This window comes from Andrena cerasifolii, chromosome 1 (genome assembly GCF_050908995.1).
Source record: "Andrena cerasifolii isolate SP2316 chromosome 1, iyAndCera1_principal, whole genome shotgun sequence".
Taxonomy (NCBI): Eukaryota; Metazoa; Arthropoda; class Insecta; order Hymenoptera; family Andrenidae; genus Andrena; species Andrena cerasifolii.
The window spans coordinates 5,719,986-5,746,690 of NC_135118.1; the positions used below are offsets into that span (position 1 = coordinate 5,719,986).

At 38.8% G+C, this 26,705-nt stretch overlaps 1 protein-coding gene across 1 annotated transcript in view; it reads left to right on the top strand.

Annotated features, from left to right (window-relative positions):
- The first annotated feature begins 2,037 nt into the window (after positions 1-2,037).
- LOC143378476 (protein Wnt-5b) overlaps positions 2,038-26,705 on the top strand; it is a 40,014-nt gene continuing 15,346 nt past the window's right edge. The window contains exons 1-2 of the mRNA XM_076830229.1: positions 2,038-3,394; positions 20,095-20,180. Of these exons, the coding sequence (XP_076686344.1) occupies positions 3,371-3,394; positions 20,095-20,180 (110 nt within the window). The 5' untranslated portion in view covers positions 2,038-3,370. The remainder of the gene's footprint in view (positions 3,395-20,094; positions 20,181-26,705) is intronic.

Here is a 26,705-nt window from a genome sequence, read left to right on the forward strand (position 1 = left end):
TTATTAGTCGTTTAAACTGCACGGAGGCTCGTGCTGTCGGGGACTTAAGATGTTGGGGTCGGGGACTCCGTACGTTGGGCGGCAAGGGTATTGCGGGGTAGTAAGGGGCGAGGGGAAAGTGTAAAATCGAGATCGGCCGGGGTCCTCCGCGAAAGAAGGGGTTGCATTCGGGCAGGAAGAAAAGAGCTGCTAATTGACACGAGCGATTGCACGTAACGGTATAATTAGAGAGAAGAATACGGAGCCTGGACCGGTGCAACGATGAACCAATGAACCGGCCAGAAAGCGACCAGAGAGAGGGGAAGGAGAGAAACAGAAAGGCAGAGAGAAGCAGGGGAGAGAAGCAGCCGGCGGGTTTCGTCGAGGGTAGTGATGGGCACTTAGTTTTCGCCACATCGCGAGTTTTCAAACAATTCTCAGGATCTGTGGGAACCGGGTTTGGATGGCAAATTGCACATGCAGCTGGTACCGCTGAATATTTCGGCTTCAGTGTACTATCACGATCCTTTTAACGATTTAAAGCTCGATAGATAGGTTACATCGTTACGATCTCACATCTTTCTTTTTTTAAGGAGCTAATATAAGTTATCAGGGTTGACTGCTTCGTGGTAAATGTATCTCCGAGATTCTAAATTTGATAAAAATTGATATAATTTATCGAAGTCTTCGTACGCCTTTAACTGTTTTGTGTAATACGAAAGAAAACGCACTTTCCGCTTTCATGTATTACATATGTATATAAATTTCGCTATATATATATATATAAGATAATGCTTTCTTGGCGAAATTTATATATGTATATATAAATTTAAATTATATATATATATATAGAGGTGATAAATATATAAATATGGCGAAATTTCAACAATATATATATATATATATGTATATGGCGAATTTTCAACTTTAACGTCACCTCTCTATATATATAATTTAAATTTATATATGTTTAAATTTATATATATATATATATATAAATTTCGCCAAGAAAGCATTATCTAGTCACAGATTGTCCAGATAGCTTAATAATTTTTTAAAGCAACAACGATGTCGGACTGTTCGAAATGTCGCACGGTATTGGTATTCCGCGTGAGTTTGATTCGGATGACGAATAACGGGTTAGAGTTTATTCGAATTTCGTAGGAAGGCGATTCATTTTTATTCAGACAAGTAGGTAGGTACTTGCATTACTTCTTAACCCCATGCCAATCTTATTCACAAGCTATTCGCAGTCTTATTTGAATAATTCTGGCATAGTTACCCCGAATAAATTATTCGAATAATATAGTAAAACAGTCTGCTACAAACAACGAGTAATTACTATCCGAGCCAAATAATTCAACTAAAAAAAATTTCATCTCTATGATTATCTCTGCCACACTTTCTTTCAAATCGGAGTTGACTATTATTCCACACGTTTCGAATAAATATTAATCTAACACAACTAATCGAACAAATTCTATTTAGTCGAATATTTCACCTGAATAACAATTATTCGTTATTTGCGACGTATTATCCCCGTCCATTTATTCAAATAATTTATTCGACTATCTATTACAGAATTACTCGAATAATGGTCCAAATAACTCTTCACAGTTTCGTGCGAGTCTGTTCCCGCGATCTGTATAACGAGTAAATAATTACCCGAACGAAAATCAATTATGTTACCCGGATAAACTCTTATTCGAATTAAATATTTATTCGAAGAAATACTTATTCCACTAAAAGCTTACCCGCCTTCTGTCGAACAGAAGCTGATTATTACGAGAGAGAGATTGCTGAGCATTATTCGTTGCTCTTATTCGTTATCCGACTGAAATTTTGCCCGTCTCAGACTCGAAAGAGTTAGCAAACAATGCCGAACTCCGCGTCACAAGGACACCCCGACGACTACCAGCGCAATCACAGCCGAAGTTACGGGGCTCCCCGTCCGCAGCGTTTCGCATCCTTGACGACGGTCCCTTTTTCATAACCATAACCATAGCCGTGACCATAAATATATCCGCGAACCTAACGGGCTAATTATCTCGATAATAGCCTCGTAGCTTTGGTACGCGGCCAGAAGTGCACGGGGCAGAGAGGTTCGCGGTGCCTTGAGGCCATCGCTAGTCGAGGGGGCTCCCTCTTCGAGGGAAGCGAGCACAGGAGGGACCGATCCCGTGGCGCGCAGTGCAGAGAGAGAGGGAGACAAGGAAGGTAACCGGAGAGAACGAAACGTACCACGGGGTCTCGTGGATTCTGCCTGCACTCTGCGACCATTCCGCGGTAACACGTCGCCCAAGTCGGTCTCGTAGCGTTCCTCGGCCCCTGGCCGCTTGCCACGAGGCAGCCTCGTTCCCCGGGATGCTCCAGCGAGCACCGACCCGTCCAAGGATCGGCTCCCAGTCAGCCGAAGGAAGCCAGCGTTCCGCATCTGGGTAGCGGCCACTTGTCCACCCAGGACGGAGGATCCTGCCGATTGGAGAATCACCCGACGGAGCGGAACTCGCGTGCCAAATATGGTCCAGCTTCCTCGAGCCTCTTCTCTTCGCTGCCCACGGGGGGCGGCGCGCTGACCCGCGGCGAACGGTGAACAGGATTTCGTAGACAGGTCCCCGGCGTCCGGGCACCGTGATCCGGGATATTCGGAGGAACTGTCTGAGGCTTGATCTCCGAGTCGACGAAGATGACCGGGCTTCGAGGAAGCCCGGCCCCGGGTTGTGGCGCGACAGCCGATGACCATGGCTGCTCCGGAGAGCGAAAGTGACACAGGGATCTGTCGTGCGCGGAGAACTTACGGGACGATCGTGGAATTAGAATGCGCTCGCACGCTGGTGATTCGGATGACTCCTCCGCCTGACACTGTCGCGATCGATTGCTCGACCAACGGGTGATTGCCGCTACTTTTCCCTGCGAATGCCTGTTCCTTTATGCTACTGAAGCGCGCTCCTCCTGGAGGATCGTAACGACAGAGTGCTGAGCCCCCGTGAGCATTGCTAGGCGAGGGGCACTAGTCGTCTAATAATCGTGCTCGATAGGAAAGTTCGCGGATAGGCAGTGTTACGCCTGTGGTTGTCTTTGAAATCGTGCATTAATTTTGCGAGGTGGTTAAGAGGAGGGGTGGGAAATAAGGAATTTGCCAGTGGTGGGACAAAGGATTCAGCGGCAGAGACCGTCTCGGTGGTCAAAATGAGACACCAGCCGCAGCGCGCGAAAAATCATCGGCTCACCGATCAAACTGGACATTCAAAGGACCACTGGACGAAAGTGAGCCAGCACACGTTGTTGTCGGTGTTCATTTGAACGCGAGTGCGTCGTGCTTCTCGCTGATAAAAAGAGAAGTGAAACGGCGTAGCCTGATCTTGCCGAGGCAATAACCACCTCGTGCTTAATGACTCCCGGTGCACTTGGCTCGGTAAGTAATCGTTTAATCGTCAATGGGTTTAATCGCTTTAATCGGCCACGTATTTTAACCGTCCATCGTTTCACCTCAGCTTTGCCATTCGCGTTTAATACCGTCGCCGAGTGTAGGCTGGAGTCGTTGGTATTAACTATTAAATAAAATGATTTAGAATTTCGACCGTAAAGAATTTTAAAAATTTAAAAGTAAGTGTTATCGGCGCACCGGTTCGGTCTATTTTTAAGAGATTAAATGAAAGCTATTGTGCACGTTTTAAGATTAAATTTCAAACGGTTCGGTCAGTATTGCGAGCGTTATCAAGGAAAGAATTAAATCAGGAAGAAAACTGCATCTCAGAAACGTTGGGAATTTAATCTTAAAATTTGCACAATAGCTTTTATTTAATCTCTTCAAAATAGACCGAACCGGTGCGCCGATAACGTTTACTTTTAAGTTTTAAAAATTCTTTACGGTCGAAATTCTAAACCATTTTAGTTAAAATGGATGGCGAAACGTACACACCTGCTTATTTAACGAAGGAAACTTTTTACACGTCGATATTAAGACAATTTGGACAAGAAACCTTAAGGAACCTCAAGGTAAAAAATAAATAAATAAAAATAGACCGAACCGGTGCGGCGATAACGTTTACTTTTAAGTTTTAAAATTCTTCACGGTCGAAATTCTAAATCATTTTAGTTAAAATGGATGGCGAAACGTACACACCTGCTTATTTAACGAAGGAAAGTTTTTACACGTCGATATTAAGACAATTTGGACAAGAAACCTTAAGGAACCTCAAGGTAAAAAATAAATAAATAAAAATAGACCGAACCGGTGCGCCGATAACGTTTACTTTTAAGTTTTAAAATTCTTCACGGTCGAAATTCTAAATCATTTTAGTTAAAATGGATGGCGAAACGTACACACCTGCTTATTTAACGAAGGAAAGTTTTTACACGTCGATATTAAGACAATTTGGACAAGAAACCTTAAGGAACCTCAAGGTAAAAAGAAATAAATAAAAATAGACCGAACCGGTGCGCCGATAACGTTTACTTTTAAGTTTAAAAAATTCTTTACGGTCGAAATTCTAAATCATTTTAGTTAAAATGGATGGCGAAACGTACACACCTGCTTATTTAACGAAGGAAAGTTTTTACACGTCGATATTAAGACAATTTGGACAAGAAACCTTAAGGAACCTCAAGGTAAAAAGAAATAAATAAAAATAGACCGAACCGGTGCGCCGTTAACATTTACTTTTAAGTTTTAAAAAGTAATATTAACCCTCTGCAACCGAATTTTTTAGGACATTGGTAGACGAATTGAAGATTGTGTATAAATATTATCAGGACAATCTCCAGTCCCATTTCGTAAACATTTCATTGCGAAATGAAGGTTTCTGATGCCTATGTTATTGTATAATAGTTGACTAAGGTGAAATGTGCCAATCTCTACTCATTTAAGAGGTAACTCGTCATAAAGGTGTAAAAAATTTGTCGGTGATCAAAATTTGCAGAGTAACTGATTAATTCTTTAATAATAAATCAACCAATTCAAAAACTATTTAAGAAATGCATTTCAAGATGTTTAACTATTAGTAATTTGTAATTAAATATATAATCCTCTAAATGTCCGTATTTCTGCTCATGAAAAATAGTGACGCGTGTACTGATAAATGTTTAAATAATTTAGAATTATTTTGTTGCAACTATAGTACAAACGTAACGCATACAATAATAAGAAAAATACGAAATGAGCAGAAATGGGGACATGAGCAGAAATTGGGCCATTCAGCTTGTCGAACTTTTGTGAATTAGCCACAGCGATAAAAAAAATGCAGATAATATATGCCACCTCCAAAGTCACATGGCCTTACAGAGGGTTAAGGTGTTTTCAACGAACTTTTATTATTATTCGACTGTCCGACGACTTTAATAAAACTTGTTTAATTAACGTTGGTTTTCGTATGTATTTCCTCGGAGGCGACCCAGTTAGCCGTATAATAAAAGTAAAATGAGAACGAGAGAGTGAAAAGTGGCGTGCCCGGCAAACGATTTAGTTCACGATCAGCTTCAACGTGTTGCATTCTAAGGTGAATGTCCCGATATCTGCTCATGTCCCCATTTCTGATCATTTCGTATTTTCCTTATTTTTTGTATGGGTTACGTTTGTGCTACAGTTGCAAGAAAATAATTATAAATTATTTAAACAATTTTTCATGAACAGAAATACGGACGTTTATATATTTAATTACAAATTGCTAATAGTTAAACATCTTGAAATATCCTTCTTAAATAGCTTTCGAATTGGTGGATTTATTATTAAAGAATTAATCAGTTACTCTGCAAATTTTGATCGCGAGCAAATTTTTTACACCTTCTTTCTGACGAGTTATCTCTTGAATGAGCAGAAATCGGGACATTCACTTTATGCAGAGTTTTTTTTATCGGCGGGAAAATGTTTGAAATCGTGACAGTGTTCGTCCGACGAGCTGGCGCGCGTATCGAAGCGTCGAATTACATTTGAATGCGGCACGGCGCAAGGCGATTTATTCTCGGAACGATATCCCGTTGCATTTTAAATGGACGATGTTATCAAAACTAATCCACGCAGCTTGAAGAAAAATGCGGCTGTCCTATCTGGTTCTATCTGGTCTCGTTACCCTTGTATCGCGTTCGTGTGCATAGAAACGTGGACACTGGTCGGCGCGCGTTTTGCCTCGCGACTGCGATAAATTCGAAATTGATTCGCGCGCTTGTACAGGGGTTATTTCGGAGAGAAACTTTCCCCGCAGATTTCATAATCGATGGATCGTAATCTTCTGCAGTTTCTATTCTACGGCACGTTAAAGGAAATCCGGCATACTTCCGGAGGAAGTATTCTACGCGAGTAAATGATTAAAGTGAATTTATAAGTTGCTAGATTTTGTGGCCGCTTTGAGCGATAACTGTTACACTTTTTGATATTCGCTAATGACTTTTGTATGGTTGCGATGGCGGCAGTTGGTGATACACGCTTTTTGCTTCTTTATAAAATTGTATATATGAGTTGTAAACATTAGGTCCCTGAACAAATGCGTTTATAGATTATCTTTTACCCGCAGTTCTCAAAATATCCAACAGAAACGCTTATAGAAACGCAACACAGAGTAGGGTAGACGGGGGGGGGGTAGTAACAGGGGTAGGCGATTGTAACGGCGATTGTTAAATATCTCAAAGCATATGATAGATATTAACACAAATTTTGGATATATGACGAAGAATGACATTTGGAATACACTGTCCATAATCCATATCCTATCAGTATAGATACACAATAGACATGCACAGTGAAGGAAATAACTTTTCCATACCCTAAAGTAACTTTTCCTTACTGATTTAGAACTGTAATATAAACACTCCCTTTGCAAGTACGTGTTTTTTTCTCTGTTTTTTTAATATTTAATCTGGCTATTTTTACAGTAATATTGATCGTTACTTATCACTTTTAAGTGTCTCGTTAATCAAAATTTATAATTTAAGTTCAAAAACCTGGTCAGGGGCGATTGTAACATTGGCAGTCGGGGTCGGTTGTGCCGCGACAGAACCGAATGGTGACAAAGAAGGTTAATAATATTGTCTTGTTTGCATGGAATCCTATAGGACAGCAGAAGCAAAGCAAATAAAAAAGGGGTGCAATGTACTGAATGTAAGGATTGATCGCACGAAGAATTCCTCGGCCAAAACGCTTTCTATTTCTGCCGCAATGCCGACACCGCATAATTGGTTATAAATTTTACTCTTTTCATTTATTATTATAATTAAAATCAATAAATATTTTAATTTTGTAAAGTTAAGTTTGTGCTACTATCGACTCTGTGCAGTGTTAAAACCGACCCGGGATCAGGGATGCTTGTAACACTTTCTTCGCTTCTAAATAAAATGATTTAGAATTTCGACCCTAAAGAATTTTTAGAACTTGAAAGTAAATGTTATCGGCGCACCGGTTCGGTCTATTTTCTTTTTGTTTTTTAAAAATAGACCGAACCGGTGCGTCGATAACATTTACTTTTAAGTTTTAAACATTTCTTCGCCTTTCATTTTTTATTAATAACCGAAATAATACTTGACACACGGCGAAACTGTTGTGGCTCAAATAATGTCAGATAAGTAAGTAACATTTTCGTAAGAAAAACTATTCACGTAACTGTAATAGTTTTTGCGTAATCGTATTCCAAAGTCAAAGTGTTACTACCGCCCCCGGTCTACCCTACTATACTCTCGTACATAACATTTCCCACAACAAAAATACCATTTGAAGCTTCAAATCTGTGAAAACGTGCGTAATTGAAAGTATAGAAACGCGGGTTGCAGTTCCGCAGGCGCTTCCACTGGTATTCAGAAAATCGCTCCTAACTAATAAGCAATGCGGTTTTCTGAGAGTTGAGTTTAAAACGATGGAACTCGTCGAGATCGTCACTTGTGTGTTTGTATATATATATCACTCCAGCATGGGTAATAAAGACGTGATAATAATAATAATAAATAATAATAATATATAATAATAATAATAGATAATAATAATAATAATATTATATATATATATATTATTATTTATTATTATAATTATATATATTATTATTTATTATTATAATTATATATATTATTATTTATTCTTATAATTATATATATTATTATTTATTATTATAATTATATATATTATTATTTATTATTATTATTATCACGTCTTTATTACCCATGCTGAAGTGACACATGCCAAATCAGTAAGAAGTAGAAAAGCTAGAGTAAAGGCGAGGCTGCAGTGAAACCACGTGTATACACTACTATTATGCATATACTCAGCGTAAATAGGAACTTACGGAGAATGTTGAATGAAAAGTTCACGAGTTTAAATCGATTATTGCAGTTATTAAGGTGTACGGACAGATTATTAGTGCAAGGCAGTGGTAAAGATAATTTAAGAAACTTCAAGCTTGGAACTACAGTTTGAAATATGAACTCCCTGCCGGAAAGCCTGAAGAATTCGATGAACACAATTCGATAGTAACGCAACAATTAGTCAAGAAGTCGGGCAAAATTTTTATTAAAATAAAATTCCGAATAACGAATAGAAAATTAACTTTATTCATCGAATGAATTCTCGTCGAATAAAAAAGTTACCCTTGCCCGTCGAATAAATTCTCATGGAATAAAAAAGTTAACTTTACTCGTCGAATAATCTGAACTTACAGTAACTTTTATTTGATCCTTATTTAAATAATTTTTCATTTAATTCCCAACAATCTGCTTGCAAAAAACACACTGGATAACTTCTTCATTAAATCCTAGCTTCCTTTTTGTTAGGTCGTCATACCTATCGTTATTTACTTTATTTTTTTGCGGGGCAAGGTGGAAGGAAGGCTAAATGAACATCTTATAAATTAATCTGAGTTGCTAACAGATTGAACTCACAGATAAGAAAAATTTGGTCTATTCCGGTTGACAGTCTATAATTTGTCGGTACTGCACGACAGCTGAATGGTCGTTACTGTACGACTCTCCCCTGTATAAACAAGACGGGAGGCGTTCGATTTGCAAAATACAACGCCCTTGCAAGGGAAATTCGTCAAAGGGCGGGAAATCGAAAAATCTTCCTGTTTGCATCGTCCATCGCCTCTAAGAAAAACGCGGAAGCTGACGCCCTTTCTATACTCCCTGTCATTTAAGAAGGAACCCGCCGACCGACGAGTTCAGACCGCTTCTGCGCAGGTTGACGCTCATTGGCGCCGGGAGAAGCCACTATTGGCTGTACCCCCACCAACGCTTCTTCGGAGCCAATCAGCTCATTCTACATGCGCGAAACGGGTTCCTTCTTAAATGACAGGGAGTATAGAATTAAGAATGAGGATACAGAATGGGAACTAGCTAACACCGCGTTCAATGAAATCGTATAGGCGTTCGATAGACCAGAAATAGGCCTTTTTGCGACTACTGTGCCCCGATGGAAAGAAGTCGGTCGAGAAACTCTAGGGTCCCAATATCAGGTCCGAATAGTATAACCCTATTGGCCGGCGCTACAACGTCGACGAATAGAAAGTAAGCAAACGGTACACGGGCGGCGGGAGCCAATGCGAGCGAAGAAACCCCTCTTGCTCCCCTGACATTTCAACCGTCTTCTTTCCATCGGGCCACAGCACTTATCTGGCAACCTAATGCAAAACGGAAGGATATCGGAGGCGCGCGTATAGGAGCATTTCTCATCACTCCGACGAGTAAAATCAATCCCGAAGAAAATACCCCGTGTATTGTTTAACACCCCGTATAAAGTCCAGGAGTAGCGTCGAATCTCGGGAGGGGAAACGAGGGACGTTGAATAAACATGCGCATACTTGGGTATGCGTACGACGACGTTGAATCGGAGCAGCGAGGCGTCCGTTTTGCCGCGAGAAAAGGCGCGCGTTAAACGGCAATTTAAAAATACGATACGACAGGGGCCCAAGAGATCGCACTCGAATTGTCACCGAGTCGTGTTTCTCTTGAACAGCGCAGCTTTCCTTTTACCGCTTTCGTACCCTATTGCGAGGCTGTACGCCCGCACCTTTAATATTAGACCAACGATCCTTTATGATCATTATAACCAGCATGGTATCGTCCGGCTGTGCCAGGGTAGCGATCAGCGACGTCGGGACCAAGCTCATTCAGCAACAAATGTAGCGGTGCTTGCACTACCGCCGGTCATGTCTTGTTCAACACGCCAGCGAGATACTTTATTGCTGATAATTCGAAGCCTGCCCCGCGAGAGACGTGCTGAAGCACGCCATTTACATTCCTGTCGTGATCACAAATGCATTTTATATACACCGGCTAATATTCTGCCCGATCGCGTGGGCTAGATACCCACGGGGATGTACACAGTGTCTCGGAAGTGCGCGCATGCGGGGGAAACCCAAGCGTCGAGTGACAGAACCCCCACTCCTCCTGCGAGTGGAGGTCGTGGAAAAAAGGCTTCCATGGACTTCTGCAGTTTAGTTTAGATAAGTGCCTCGACAGAGATCGCGATTGGGTTGAGGGAATGGAGTGGATAGGTATGCGTTCGCGTCGGGCAAGCAAACCATTCCATTTGATCTGATTATGGGATAGGATAAATAGAGAACATAGAGAATCCCTGGAAGGGGTGTACGGCGACTTGAGACTTCAAAAAAATATGGTACTTTGCAGATATATGGTTCCAGCGGACCCAATGGTGTACCTACCTGGTTTTTGTTTTGCTAGTGAATCGGGTCCAGTGGTGGAAACGTCCTCTCAAACAAATTATGTATTTCGAAAATTATAAAAGACATCCAAGAAAAGTTAAATACACCGTTTTGTGGTTCTGAAAGAAATATGCTGTGGGGGAATTTTGAAGGAATTAATTTTGTCGCAAATTTCATACTACCGTGTTGCAGCCAGGGTTGCCAGCTCTCCGGTTTTGGCCCGGGGATCGGGGATCTGAAGCAAATCTCCGGGCTCCGGTTTTACTGGACAAATCTCCGGGTTGTAGAAAAGTATGAGACAATATGAGATTACATAATGTGGTATTATACAATGGTATCGATTTTATATACAATAAATGTTGTTAACTAAAAAAAACAGTTACTTTTAAATTCGGAATTGTTTGAGCTTAAGAATTGCACACCTGGTTTCCCGATATTCGGGAACAAAACTTTTCTCTGCCTTTTCCATCTGCAGGTTTACGTTTGAATCTCCGGGTTGGAATGTGTGGCACTCCGGGATTTATATTGTGACAAGGTGGCAACCCTGGTTGTAGCTCGCTAATTTCGCAGGTGTGCACGATGATGCGAAAAGTTGCATCTTTTTGAGGAGTTGGCACCAGCACTAGACTCGGTTCACTTTCGGAAAAAAGCAGGTGTGTCATTGCGATCACCTGAACTACATTTCTGCAACTTATCAGAGTTTTTTTTTTAACTCTCGAGTTGCCACAAACTTCCCTTGGTAGTTACATCCCTTGGTAGGATTCCTCCCTTAAGGGGAGGTTCCGGTCTAGAGCCCCAAAAAATAGGTGATCTTTAGGAATTAATTAAAGGAAAACTACTATATATAATTTAATGGGACTTGTTGCATTGTATTAAGGATGTCTTAAGCTATAGAAATATATTTTTTGTTTTATCATTAATCATTGCAGACGGCACTGGGGAGTCGTTAAAGTCCAGGCGGCAAAAAATTGATCCAAATCAGTGGGACCTGTATCTCCAAAAGTTATTATCCGATTCGACTGAAACTTTTCTTATTTTGAAGAATATACTTCTGGCTAGGTGGGGGAACCAGAGAAAATTAAAAATGACATTTTTTAAGAAAATAACGACACTTGAAATTTGAAATCACTTTCCCCCTATATTTTCGTCTTTTCAACGCCTTTGAAAATTATAAATTTTCAATTATTGTAATTTTTCTGCCCCCCCCCCCCTAGTCAGAAGTATATTCTTCAAAATAAAAAAAGTTTCAGTCGAATCGGTTAATAACTTTTGGAGATATAGGTCCCACCGTTTTGAGAACACTGTTTCGAGAAAAACGCGTTTAAAGTTTTACGTGATTGCCAAGTGGCCGGTTGTTGCCCATGCATTTGCCGCTATTCAAATGCCTATAACTTGGGGAATTCTACGAATTTCAACAAATCCTTTTAAATACGTTTTCCTAAAAGATTGAACATTCGAAAAATGAAATAAAAAAAAAATCGACTTTTAGACCGGAACCTCCTCTTAAATACGACCATTGCGCAATTATTCTGTGTTAACTGTTGCCTCCTGATTGCACTAATTACTATTCAAACGAGTGCCACAGGCATAAGAATTTAAAGCTACAAAGATATTGGTTTCGCTCGCAAGCTCAAGCGTCTAATTTGTCGCGACTGTTGGAAGTTACAGCGGGACAGGATCAGAAGTTACAAAATTTACGACTCGTAGCTTCGGTTCTACGGCGCGCGTACATTAACCAGTTGCAGCGGGCAAGCTTGAAAGCAACATTCACCCATCGTCGTGCTCAGGCAGGGTGTAATGTAAGAGCCAATGCGTCGTAACCGCTTTTTTGATTTACCTGCGCACTGTGCTTCGTAAACGTCGCGGGTCTTTCTCGTTTCACGCCGGCTCCACACACGCGTCGACGAATATACGCTAATTTTATCAAATATGAAGGGTGAGGGGGGAAACAGGGGATGTCAGAGAGCAGCTTTATCGAGGAAATTAAGTGTTCCGTTCCAGTGCAGAGTGGGCATGTACCTGTTTTTAACCAATATAACAAAAATTTAAAGTTACCTTACGGGGGTACTTGAACTTTATAACCCGTTTTTGATTCGACAGTTCTGTAGTTACAGTTGCCACCAACAAAATCTTAATATATAAAGCAGAAAGCTTCTAATATGTTTGTGCGTTTGTCTGTCGCCTGCAAAACTTTCGAACGATAAACTCTGGGATCACAAAATGCGCCTCAGCTCATTATGGTTGACTAATCCAGATGAATGTGACTATTTATTGAGAAGAAAAAAAAATTAAATAGTAAAAAATTTTTTTTTTTATAAAATCAGAATCTAAATTGCGGGCGAAGCCGAGTATTAGAGTTAGTATGCTATGAATCGCAAAATCACGAAGAAATGGATATTCCTCGTTTTTCCCCTTACCCATCATATATTACCCTTCGCACATTCGCTCTGCAACAATCGGATTCGTTGTTCGTATCTACTATATCCCCTGTATAGGTACGGGGGAAGAAAATTTTGCGTAAAATTCGCTGTGCTCTAACCCTTTGCGGACGATGAACCGATGTATGCGGGGAACGCTGATAGGCGTTCAGTGAGTATTATAAACAGACGGGACGGAAGGATTTCCGCACACGACGGTCCGCAGAGATCGTTCACTTGCGGGCAAGATCTTAGGCACCTTTTATGAACCATCGTCGCTCAGATACATGTATTCAGACAGAGTTTAACGTTTTAAGTTTAACGCGACGTAAAAAGTTTTCGAAATGCTGTTCGATTCGCCAGTCGAGTACCTACCTACTCCTCGTCTCCACTAATTAACCCTTGGACGGCGGATAGTTTTCTGCTCGTCGGATGCACATCTTGGGATAAGCTTTTACTACTATACACAGTAGGGTGTTTCGTATTATAGGGGTAAAATTAGAATATTACATTTCTCCTTTACTTTGCCCTGGTTCCTATTAATATGAGAAGAATATCTGACAAATTTTAGGAAGACTGAGTAATATTTAGGGGTTGCACACTTTGCACACTAAATAACATGCAGTGGGCTAAGGAAACACGATTTCCAATGATAATTATTTTTATTCCCAAGTCCTTAAAAAAGAATCTAAATTAAAAAAAAGACTTAGACTTAGATAAATTTAAATTTTATTATTATTATTATTATTATTATTATTATTATTATTATTATTACTATTATTATTATTATTATTATTATTATTATTATTATTATTATTATTATTATTATTACTATTATTATTATTACTCACACCTATAGAAATTATGTACCTTATTAACTTCTTATTTTACCCACAATTTTAAAATCTGAAAAAGTGAAAATATGTAGAGTAGACCGGGGGGGGAGGGGCGGTAGTAACAGGGGGAAAAATGTAACACGCTAATATCTGAAAACATGTGATGGATAGTAACACCAATTTTAGATATATGATAAACAATGACATTTGGAATGCGCACATCCACGTCCTAGCAGCATAGATACCCAATAGACATGGATAATGAACAAAATAACTTTTCGAAACCCTAAAGTAACCTTTTCTTAGCGATATATGATTCTAATGTAAACACTCCCTTTGCAAGTATGTGCCTTTTTTTAAATCTGTAATTTGACCTTTTTTAAGTAATACTGATAGTTACTTAGCACTTTTAAGCGTCTCGTTAGTTACAATTTATAAATGAAGTTCAAAAGTAAGGGTGTAGCTAAGTAACTTACTAGTCGGGGTCGATTGTACCGCAACAGAACCGAATAGTGTCAAAGAAGGCGAATAATACTGTCATGTTTGCATTGAATCCATGCAGTGTTACAGCCGACCCGTGGTCAGAGACGGTTTCAACACTCTAACATTAGGGCTGTAACACTCCGCTTCTTATTTTTTTATTAATAACTTGGCTGTTACTTGACACACAGGGGACCTGTCGCGACTCAATGATGCCAGATAAGTAAGTAACATTTCCGCATAAGCGTTTCTGTTGTAAATGCAATAGTTCCCGCGTAATCGTGTTCCAAAGTCAAAGTGTTACTGCCGTCCCAGACCTGCCCTAGTGGTAAAACTGTGCGAGCCCTAAATATTATTAAATTTGCCTAAAATTTTGCCTACACATCACTTGGACGAATAGAACCAAGGGGGCGAGCGAGGTTACCCGAAAACAGCACCCTTGGAAAATCGAAACACCCTAGTACACAGACTCTGACGTTGCCTCGGTCGAAAATTTAGGACAGGTGAACATGGACCCAGCGTCCGCCACCCGACGGGTTAAAGAAAAGCAGAAAAATCGGCAGGCCGCATGAACAAGCTGGCCGCGAATCTTACTCATCGGCGCGGGCGCGCACACTTGTCCCATCGCGACCGAGCGCAACGATTCGCGGGGCAGCCGAGCGCGCTAGGGCAACAGTGCAAAATGAGAAGTTACAGAGTTGGCGACTCGTAACTCAGGTCCGTAGTTTCTATTAACCAGTCGCGCGGCCTGGGCTGCGGCTGTACCGGGCAAGAGCAAGAACCGAGGAGGCTCGCGAGGCGCTTCAGGAGCGAGCAAGGTGTAATGTCGAATCGATGTACCATAATCGTCTGGACTTGGGTGTCTTTCGTTCCGAGCCGGGACCACGGCACGTTTGCTGCCCACAGAAAACTGGTATACAGCGCGTGTCGGTACGTGTGCCCGTGTGTGCTCACGTACCGATTATGTATACCGGGTGAGGCGCTCGATATTACCGTCTATCGTCGCATTTGCCCCGCGACAAAGCCTTGCGAAGCCTTTTTTGCAATAAAAAGCAGGAACGCGATCTCGCGACACACGCGGACATACATGAAACGATTTCTCGTGGAAAAATAAGCCGAAAGTGCGCGGTAAAGTCTTCCCGCGCGAGGCTTAATTTCCGAGTAAATCGATTCTCAAAAGTTGCTGAGCGCGCGCACACCTGGCTAGAAACAGTCGGAATTTTGTCAGTGAAATGGTTTACAGCTGGGAATGAAGTGAATCCTCGCGTACAAATAAGTGGAATCAGTGGGAGCAGTTTCTTTGATTGGGGCTTTAATCTAGAGAATTGATTTTCGAGGTGGAACAGAGTTTTTGGTAAATGCACGCGGGGGTAGTTAATGGGTCTTTAAGCTTGGTTTCCTTCGAAACTATGCGTTATTCGAGAAAGAGTTATTTCGCTAATTTTTCTTAGATATTTCTGCCTAAGGGTTCGTTTAATCTGCAGTTGTGCCATATCCACTATTGCACTTTGCCAATTCTTTTTGTTAGTCAGCTGCACTGAGTTCAGGCGGAACCACACACGCGGCATTCGGTGGGCGTCAAATATGTATTCGGTATTTGACAAACTGTTCGCTAAAGTATTCGTCGATATTTCCACACTGCGACATGCGTAGGGGAGATCGGGGCTAAAAGTTCCGGTTTCGATGAAACATAAAGAGTGACTGGAATATAATGTAGTTAGTCTCTTCACTATTGAGTAATTTCTTGTTAAGTTTATTATATTTTATGATTTTAAGATTGTGATTAATATATTGTAATAGGTTTTTCATAAAAAGTAATTTGTTTGTGGCTGATCGACGCGGAACTTCTTACCCTTTTATGGGGCAAGTTGTTGTCGCTTTGGGGTAAGTTGTTTCGAAGATGTAAGAGTTGCCTTTCAATGAGATATTTCATTTTCTAATGAAGTAAAACAGAATTTTATTAATAATCTTTATTTATGAAGGATCGGATCAACAGAAATTTATTATCTTTAAAAGAAAACAAAAGCAATATAATAACCATAAACATTATGTTTGGTATAAAAACTAAACCTACAAATCAGTCTTACATTCAACTGTTTGTGGGTACCTACTTACAAGGGAATAGTGTTCCTGATTTCTCTTTTTTTTTTGTTTCTCGAGAAATCAGAAATCAGATCATACTTCTCGAGAATTCTCGAGAAATTGAAAAAAATATTAGAAAATTTATATTTTTGGAATAATGTTGATAATATTTACCAAAAACACAAGAAACGTTTAACTAATTGTTCATTCCTGTCTAATTATTTGCACAAACCTTGTATAAATGAAAAAACAGATATTAAATATAATTGATATATTTATTTATTTAATACAAAATTTGTGCAAGGTGAAACATTACTTTTTTATCTTAAAATTGTTTTTCATCTGTTTCTTTTTTTTGTGATAAAATCTGTAGCTGTAGAAAAATTTATTTCGTTGTGAGTGGATGCTGACTTAATCCTATGTAGCATATCCAAAAGTTATGGTAAATTGGGTGTCCTTCCAGTGGACTCAAAAATATGAAATTCCTTTGTTAAAGTCCAGAATTTATCGTCTTCTTGGTTGATACTAATTTCTTGGAGGCTCTCTGTGATTGCTGTCTCTAATTGTTTTTTAATGGTAATTCTTCATTTTGAGGACCCGTAAATTTTCCAGTATTTTCAGGGGAATCGTGGTTGCTGTTATATTTTCCGAAAAGTCTAGCTACTTAAAAATTGTTTCGGCGTTATATACACATATCTGTCGTGGATATTAAATGACAAACGCGTCTTTTGAAGCTTTTTGAAGAGATCCTCCATTACCTAGGCAGCAATTTTATAAGGGATACAATAGTCTTATCTCCTCTTTTCGAAATTTCTTCTTTAATAGCCACAAGAAACTCATTACTTAATTCAGTAGGTATACCATTTTTTTAAATTGTTAAATAAGAATTTAAGAGCACCTTTACCAGTCAATAATGTCGAATCTTCTCTACTGAGATTTTCTATTGTAATTCATATAGGTTCTAATGCTACTAAGAAGATTTATTATAAATATTGTAGATGTGTGTATACGTTCGCGATTAACTAGTAATATACAAATTGAACTAACTAAAAATTCAATTCCGAAAATAAATGAGATTTATAATAATTTTCGTAGACTTAAGTTTCGAGAGAAAAATAGTATTTCTTGAGAAATAAGAAATAAGCTTTTATAAAAATTCCTCGAGAAATTCTCGAGAAAGAATTCTCGAGAAGGAACATCCCAAACCCGTAAATTCAAAAAATTCTTAAACTTCGTGAATATGTAGGGAACTTCCCCCTGATTGCAGCGCAATTTTTGTTTGCTGCCGAAATTCACTAAGGGGGTGCTATTAAAACGAGCGACAGAGTGGCGTGATCAACTCATGCGGAAAGAATAATTTAAAGTATAACGCTCTTTTCATTTTGAAGATAAAACCGTCGGAGCAACTTACCCCCGGAACTTTTAGCCCCGGTCTCCCCTACAGAATCTCGCGCAAACATTTAATAATCGATGAATAGCGAACATTTGTCTACATACGTCGCGTCGCTGGATCCGCAGATGTATGCAGTTGCTCGCCGAATATTCGGGACGACGAATATTCGTTATTCGGCATTCGCCGCATTCCGAATTTGTGGTTCCGCCTTTACTTTGGAGCAAGCACTCACCCCCTCCCCGATTGTACCACCATTCCCGGCTGGGTCCTGTATAAATTTACAAAATGAGCAAGAGGAAGGGATATGAGATCTATATTGATGATCAAGGCGTGAAGGAGAATGCGCAGTTATCGAATTTCATTCTGCCAATCGTCGCGTTCGTACGCATGAAGTAATAATCGTCGCAGTCCTTTGAGCATCATGGATGATACTCTAAAGCTTTTGATGCAGACATCCGCGAACCAACAGTTTAGTCACACATTTTGTACTGCATCTGCCACCTGCAGTAGTGGTCGGAAGAAGGTATGGATGTTTAAACTGTGAACGGTAAGGGAAATAAGACAGCTCCATTAGAAAGGGGATTATATGTTAAAATTGATATCCCATATATCGAGCGATTGCCTAAAATAGGCCAGTGATAGGGTAGATGCACCATGTGTGGCCACTTTAAGGTATTGTACCAGTTTTGGCCACTTCTTAAAAAAATATTAATATTTTTTAAATAATAATATTTTCCCGTGCAAGCAATAAATGTAACCTTATATTTCTGGCGGTGTACTAAACGAAATATTTATGATGTGAAATTCTCCACACAATAATGATCTGCGAGCAGTTTAAAAATAAGATAATTATGCACATGGCCAAGAACAGTGTGATGGCCACAAACGGTACATCTACCCTACCACAGTACTCAAAGCCGATCTCAGAAAAATTGCTGTAACTGAAAATGTAGGGGAAAGTGGGGTAAAACGGAACACCAATGTTTCTGTTAGGTAAGATTTGCGAATGAGTTGGTATCGCGTGACATGGAACCAAAGGGTCCTCATAGCATTTTGTGATAGACCATAGACCCCTGCACGCGTTATTTTTCCATTAAGAGAGTTGGAAAAATTTCCGGTATCGACGTTTCAATATTGCGTTGGACTTTCGACCACTTCTCGGTACTTGGATTTGGAAAATTAATAACGGCAAGTACATCGTTGGATTCTATAGTCCTTACGCTACATTTTGACGTATATAAAAAGTTCTTTGCCTCGCGCTGAAGTGTAAATATTAAATGTTTACTAAATGACTGCATGTAAAGGGTGGGCCCATGAGGCCTGCACCAGTGCTGAAAAGGAAGATGATACATTGCTATGTGATTTTTCATCATAAAATAATAAACAAACCGTATTAATCTATCCTTCTTTTACGATATTATATTTATATTTGATTATTTTCCGTAATATTCATGTTATCTAATAAAATATTTTCTCTTATATGTATAATATATATTTTTGTTATATTTTATTTGCAATAGTTATACCTAAAACATATATTTATAGATTTTAACATAAACGAATACATTTTAAATCATAAAAATAAAGATTTTGTACGTTTACACGGTCTTCGAGTGGGTGTTCCGTCTCACCCCACCATTTGAGCGAGGTGAAAATTTCAGTACCTCCGGTAAATTTCATTTTCCGTCGTTCCCAAAGATTTTTCTTAACAATGACTTTGATTTTCTTATAGTCTAAGGTCCACTGAAGACTCCTGTTGAAGTCTCGTGTCTTTGTCTCCTCTCGATTTTAAGTTACCACTCTCCAAAGTTAAGCGTTCCGTTTTACCCCACCTTCCCCTACTCCACTTTTTGGTATGCAATTTTAAACAAAGGCATATAACACGTCAAACTCTGATCACGCTAAATATTGATACTGGTTTTACTTTTTATTAGTAAAAGTATGTAAACAAAACGTATACTTACGTGAGGGGTTAAAAATGTGTTAACACTTTCTGTGCTACCATGGAAATTTGGGTTTTTGCTGGGCCAAAAGAAGTAGATTGCGATAATCATTTATAGAATAGTGGATGTTAAATTGTTTATAATTTCGGCTTCTTTTTCCGCTATTTTGATTTCAACACTGAATCGAAGAATATGATATCATTCGTTGGGTGGTTTCACTTGCCATAAGCATGATGGGTTACCAGTGACCTAGGTGGCACAGAACGTGTTAATGAATTGAGATACGAAGATCTACCGACCATTACTTACATCGACGTCACTTTTCAGGCAAAAATGGCACTGTGCAGCACCTTGCTCGTTATTTTACGATTCCTCCTCATCGATGCAGCGTCGACGGTACCAGGAACATGGATGTGAGTACTCGTCGCTTTCTTAAACCTTAAAATCCTTAATTGTTTAAGCAAAAACGTTCAATGTCGTAATAAATTTTCCTCGATCAAGAAATACTTTTCACTAACTCGCGTCAGGCCTCTGCTTGGACAAATTTCAATGTAGGTGAGAGCGGGGACAAACGTAACGGCGCGGGCGTCATGAAAGTAACACGCATTGTCCCGCCTTCCGCAAAAGTTTCCAAAACGTTTGCTTTACATAGTTACGCGTGTTTAGTGTTTCTTTTGCTTGACGGAGTTACGCTGAGCAATACGACGATTCGTATACCATGGTCAAGCTGATTTTATTATTTCGATCATTTAGGTAAATGTCTCCTCCGATGATTTCTTTTATAATATTCATAGTTAAACTATAGACATTGGTCCAATTATTTGTTAGAGCGTTCTTAGATAATGTCTTAATAAGTTCCTGTATTTGATTTCAATAAGTCTTGTATAGTTTGTACGTTATAACAGTTCTATGCTGAAAAATATGGCTGGGGACGAAACTAACATGTTTCTGTAAGTTTAAAGATGCCTCCCTATATCCGAAAAGAGTTGACTGCAATATTAACAATAGTTTTTAAAAAAAAATCATAAATATTAATTACCTTTGGGGCCGTTACACGAGATTCCATATTAAATCAAATACACAGTATCAAAGAAATGTTTAAAGCTGGTTATGCTTTTTTATCGTTAGGTACCTACTTAGAGTATGTTTATTTAAATGTTTGTTTCTATCGTATCTGATAATAAAAAATCCTCCTTTGCTTTGGAAAAAGTGTTTTTACTTACATTCTACTGAAAATAATTACTATTACTTTCGTCCCCAAAAGTAACAAGTCACTGCGGAAAATTGCCATAACTCTTTGACTACTTATCATGGATGGCTGAATTTCTGGTCAAACGATACACCAAGAAACACGCTATCTTAAGGGGAGGTTCTGGTCTAAATGTCAATTTTTTTTTATTTCATTTTTCGAATGTTCAATCTTCTAGGAAAACGTATTTAAAAGGATTTGTTGAAATTCGTAGAATTCCCCAAGTTATAGGCATTTGAGTAGCGGCAAATGCATGGGCAACAACCGGCCACTTGGCAATCACGTGAAACTTTAAACGCGTATTTCTCGAAACAGTGTTCTCAAAACGGTGGGACCTATATCTCCAAAAGTTATTAACCGATTCGACTGAAACTTTTTTTATTTTGAAGAATATACTTTTGGCTAGGGGGGGGGGGGCAGAAAAATTACAATAATTGAAAATTTATAATTTTCAAAGGCGTTGAAAGGACGAGAAATATAGGGGGAAAGTGATTTCAAAGTTCAAGTGTCGTTATTTTCTTAAGGAATGTCATTTTTAATTTTCTCTGGTTCCCCCACCTAGCCAGAAGTATATTCTTCAAAATAAGAAAAGTTTCAGTCGAATCGGATAATAACTTTTGGCGATACAGGTCCCACTGATTTGGATCAATTTTTTGCCGCCTGGACTTTAACGACTCCCCAGTGCCGTCTGCAATGATTAATGATAAAACAAAAAATATATTTATGTAGCTTAAGACATCCTTAATACAATGCAAAAAGTCCCATTAAATTATACACAGTAGTTTTCCTTTAATTAATTCCTAAATATCACCTATTTTTTTGGGCTCTAGACCAGAACCTCCCCTTAAGGCATAACTTTCGTTTTTATATCTGTAAGAGGTACTTGGCAGCTAGGCCAAATGTAAAAAGTGTTGCGTTTGTCCCCGCTCTCCCCTACCAAGGTTTCAGTTCCATAAAGAAATTCTTCATACTATTATTATAAACCATACACCTCTGCCAATGATCTATACCTACTTATGATAGTTAACGGCATCGTTGAGATGTAGACCATCTAAAAGTAGATTGTACTCACTACCTTCAAAAGTGGGAATATACAGCAGGTACTAAGTAGGCACTGGAAATATTTATTGCATCACCCCTCAGTCCACGACCTATGAGAGAATCTTCATAACAACATGTTCGATAAAGTAATTGGTATCCAATTTATTTTAATTAAAATATCAGACGCTGTCTGCCTACTTAGTCAACAATCCCGCAAAACTACTTTCCGAATACTAATGCTAATATTAAATAGTCAAGCGACGCAATAAATATTTCCAGTACTGTAATTCTCCATAGTGGTTGAAGTGGGGTGGGAGCCCACCCCACCCCGGCGATTTTGCAGAAATTTTGCAACCCCTAGAAATTGCCAAATTGCTAAGAACGAATCGGAGACTAAAGTCCAGGGACCCACGATGCACTCTATAAATTAGTATGTCGCGAAGAGAAAGGCACGGGGGGGGGGGTCCCTTACCCCCATCGAATTCGGGCAAAAATCGGCCGCTCAACGGCCATAACTTATAGCCCTTTGTACACGGCGAGACGAGATTGCGTCGTGGGAATCCGATCGGAGGATTTTCCAAAACGCCCCTGCCTAGTCTACGGCGTACCCCTGGCAACGGTGTGTCTAATTTCTGAACTGCCCTTCTCGCCCCTGCGTGTCCATGACGAATCAGTGAATGGTCCCGGAATCGACTCGGTTTCCCAAGTTTTTCTTCGCGTCGAATTTCTATCGTGACTGAAAGGCCTTCATGCTCGACCTCGTAATTGGATTTACGAGAAATCCTGAGGAATACAGTCGGAATATATATTTTTCTTGGCCCGAAAGTAATGCTCCGGAAGTAGTAGCGCAGAGGACCATAGTCGTCGTGATGTTAACGCTAGATTAGCTAGAGGAGTTGAGGGAGTGTCCTGTTTTACAAAGCCCAAGAAAATGATTTCTTCGCGAATTTTTTTGAGAGAGAAAGGAACAATTGATCTTCGTAATCTTTTCGGTATGTTTAAACATATATTCGATGAGTACAAACAAAAAAAAATTTTCTCATAATATTATAAAATACGGCAGATTCATCAGCCGATTCTCGGACCGCTTTGCCACTGCAGTCTCCAATTGGCGGGCAGGATTCTGGTTGCAATTCTTGTCTGAAATGAAAAAATCAAAATGGTTTTTAATGCTCATATATTTTTCTTCTGGGTGAATTAGAAAGAAGCAGAAAAAAAGCGAGAAATCATAAATTTTTTAGTTTGATAGGAAGAGTGTCTATTTTTTAAAAGCAACATTTGACTTTAACGTGCTGTAAAAATTATTTAAAAATAATTTTTTAACAATCTTTTTAGTTCACATAGAAGAGAATTTAATACTGAAGAGCATAAGCTTTGATTTAATTCAATAGGCCGCATAGTTTTTTTGCTATCACGCCCGCCAATTTTAAAAAATCGTATAAATGAGAACTGGAGAAATCGCGCTTTAAAGTTTTCGGTAGGAGAAAATATTAATTATTGGTTACTTACACCAGTGATCTGCTAATCAGCTATTACTGCCCCATATAATAGCCCTTCCGCCTGTTAAAAAAACTCATTTTGTTGCATTTGCACCCGATCTGGCATCACAGAACCGAACTCGACCGCGTTATTTATTTGCCTTGAATTTCTGGAATATTTGGTTTCTCGAAGTGTCAATAAACACGAATGGGTCCCGCGTGCTAGCGAGTCTTCCAGTAGGGTAAAGAGTGCAATGGTTGACCACTTAAGTAAGAGTGCCACATAAATATCGAATTATAAATGTGAATTTAGTAAATTTGAAATGGAAATCAATATAAATAACTACGAAAAACCCCTAATAATCTAAAAATAAATAGAGTTTATAAAAAAAATCAAGAATGAATAAAAATATACAAAAAATGTGTTGACTATGCAGAAATATAGTTATTAGCATGGTTATGACAGTAGTTGTCCGATCGGTTTGACAGTGATTGGATGCTATTTGACACATAATATCACCTAAAAGAAAATGTTACATGATTTGGTGATAGAAATGGGATTAAAATTATTCAATAAAAATGGATATATCTTATGTATGTATTTGTTTATTAAACATAAATAAATATATTTATTCTTATACATCTTATACTTTATCAGTTATTATCTCTGGCAAGGTATACTTTCTTTGGGCACCTTTCATTGCTTATAATTATTGGTTTCGCTCTTCTATTTTGAATAGTATACTTCTTGTTACTGATTTTCTCTTTTTTAATGTTTTTCTCTTGCTGCTTCATCCTTGCTGCTTCTTTTTTAATGTTTTTCTCTTGCTGCTTCTTCCAGCGTGTTTCATCAAATTTCATTTTTAATTCCAATTTAATTGTATAAATTTATTTAATAATCAAATTGAATTTGAATACACCAATTAAAATACAAATCACAAGAAACTTAAAGTATAACTATACAATGTAACATACACAATAGTACTTCTTCTTTTTATTTAATTGTACTATAAATATATAATTTTTTTTTTTTAAATTATCGTTTCAATATCGCTAATGAATAGGGGGCCAATAACAGATAGAAAAATACTTTTAAGACAAAAGTTACTTCTTTTAATTGGATCTATCATTTGGTAAAAAAGAATATTTTACAGTTCACGAGTTATAACACAAAATCGGAAAATAATCGGATTTTCAGGGGTCAATTACACCCCCTTAGAGTGAATTTGGGCAGCAAACAAAAATTCCGTTGTAATCAGGAGGAAATCCCCTACGTATTCACAAAGTTTCAGAATTTTTTCGAATTTCCGGGTTCGGGATGTTCCCTTGTGAGTATAGATTTACCCTATTTTTAATATACAACTCTCTTTTGATTTCTCGCTGCATTACAATGTCGCGGTGGCACGGTGGACATTTTTCGAACAATATTAAAGATTGTTCATGTTATAAGTATGTACACTGCGTTCCATATAAGAGCGTACCAACGCCCCTACCGATTTGCAACCGATCTGCGCAGCTCCCACGGATCTGACACACGCGATTGGTCGTAGCACTTACGCGATTGGTCGTAGCGCTGTCCCTACCGGCTTACTACCAATCAACAGTGCATCCCTGCGCGAAACGAGTACGCTCTAATGCGGAACACAGTGTAGGTACATGTTTCAGTGAACAGAACCCAATTTTTCCAGGAAATTGATGGGGCAATTTTTAAATTTCAAGAATGCTATTAAATATTTTTCAAATACATCTGTCACGCTATGACAGCATTACTGTCCACCAAGAAATTACTCAATAATTACTAAAGAAGAAAATATTTTCTAAGAAAATTTGGTACATTAATAATAAATAAAATAATACTAATAAAATAAAATAAAACTAGAGAACATAATTTCAAGATAAACCCTTTCTAGTCACTTATGCACACCGTCTACTGCACGTCGCGCAGTCGCACATTCCAGTATTGAAAAATAGTTTTGAATGAGCATTCCTTAAATAGGAAAGAAATTGTAAGCTTCTCCAATTGGCACGTTGCTTTTTTTTCACGTCTCAAAAAAGCATGTAACTTCGACACGTTAACTGAAACGTCGTATCCCCTTGATAAGAATTGTCGTTTGTAACTTTCGTACTTTGTCCCCCAAAAGTAACGAAACTGAAAAGTTAACGATCATCATTCCAATCTCAATTCTTTTATCGCGATTTACCTTCGTGCATCACTTTAAACGAGTTTTAAGCAAATGTGTGACAAACGAGGCCCAGAAAGAAAACGAACAAGACCAACGAGCGCTCTGAATTGCTGATAAATCTCGTCAATTGTCTGGTGCACCTTAAACCCCTTAACTTCGACATTGAAGGGATTCCGACGTGAGCGAGGTCAAAGAGATATTTCGAAAGTCCATACGTAGAGTCATTTGCTTCTCGTGTCGTTACATCTTTTCGTTTCTTTTGTTTTTTAAATCTCCCCGTCGAGGATCCTCGACGGGACCGAAATGCCTAATCACATGGGCGGGCCTCGTAGAACTCCCATAAAGGTTAATCCTCCTTACGTGGGCTTAAGTTAACAGCTCGGTGGATTTAATGTCGCCATCTTAATTCTGTCTTTATCACGGTCCAATTAAATTGAAATTGACGCGTCTACGTGTGCGGCCAATATGGACCCGATATTTCGTCGAAGAAATTGCGGGAGAGTTTTCGTGAAATGTTTGCACACAATTTTTGTGGGATATTATGAAGCGATAAGAAGTTACAGTGAGATAGAAAAGGAATAAAACTGCTAAAGAAATTGAAATTTAAAAAACCTGATGCAGAGCGTGGCATATTTTTTCATTGTTTTCTTCGAAATAATTTCATTCTTTTCAACTTTCATATAACGGCCCAGAGGACTTTTCAATTTATCTGCAATATCAGATACAGATTTAGATCGTTCGCCTTTTAATTTCATTTTTATTTCGGAAAGAGGAAGAAGTTGATGTACCAGTAAATGAACCCCTTACCAGTGAATGGACGTTTTATATTAAAATGAGTGAAATAAGTTATTAAAATAAGCAACTAATTAATTAGAATCTTCTTTTAACTTCTTGCTTCACATCCGAACAATTTTTGCAGCACGTGGAATCAATCGCGCTGCAAACATAATTTTGTAAAAGCGTTCATTCATTAGCCTTAAGTGTTCA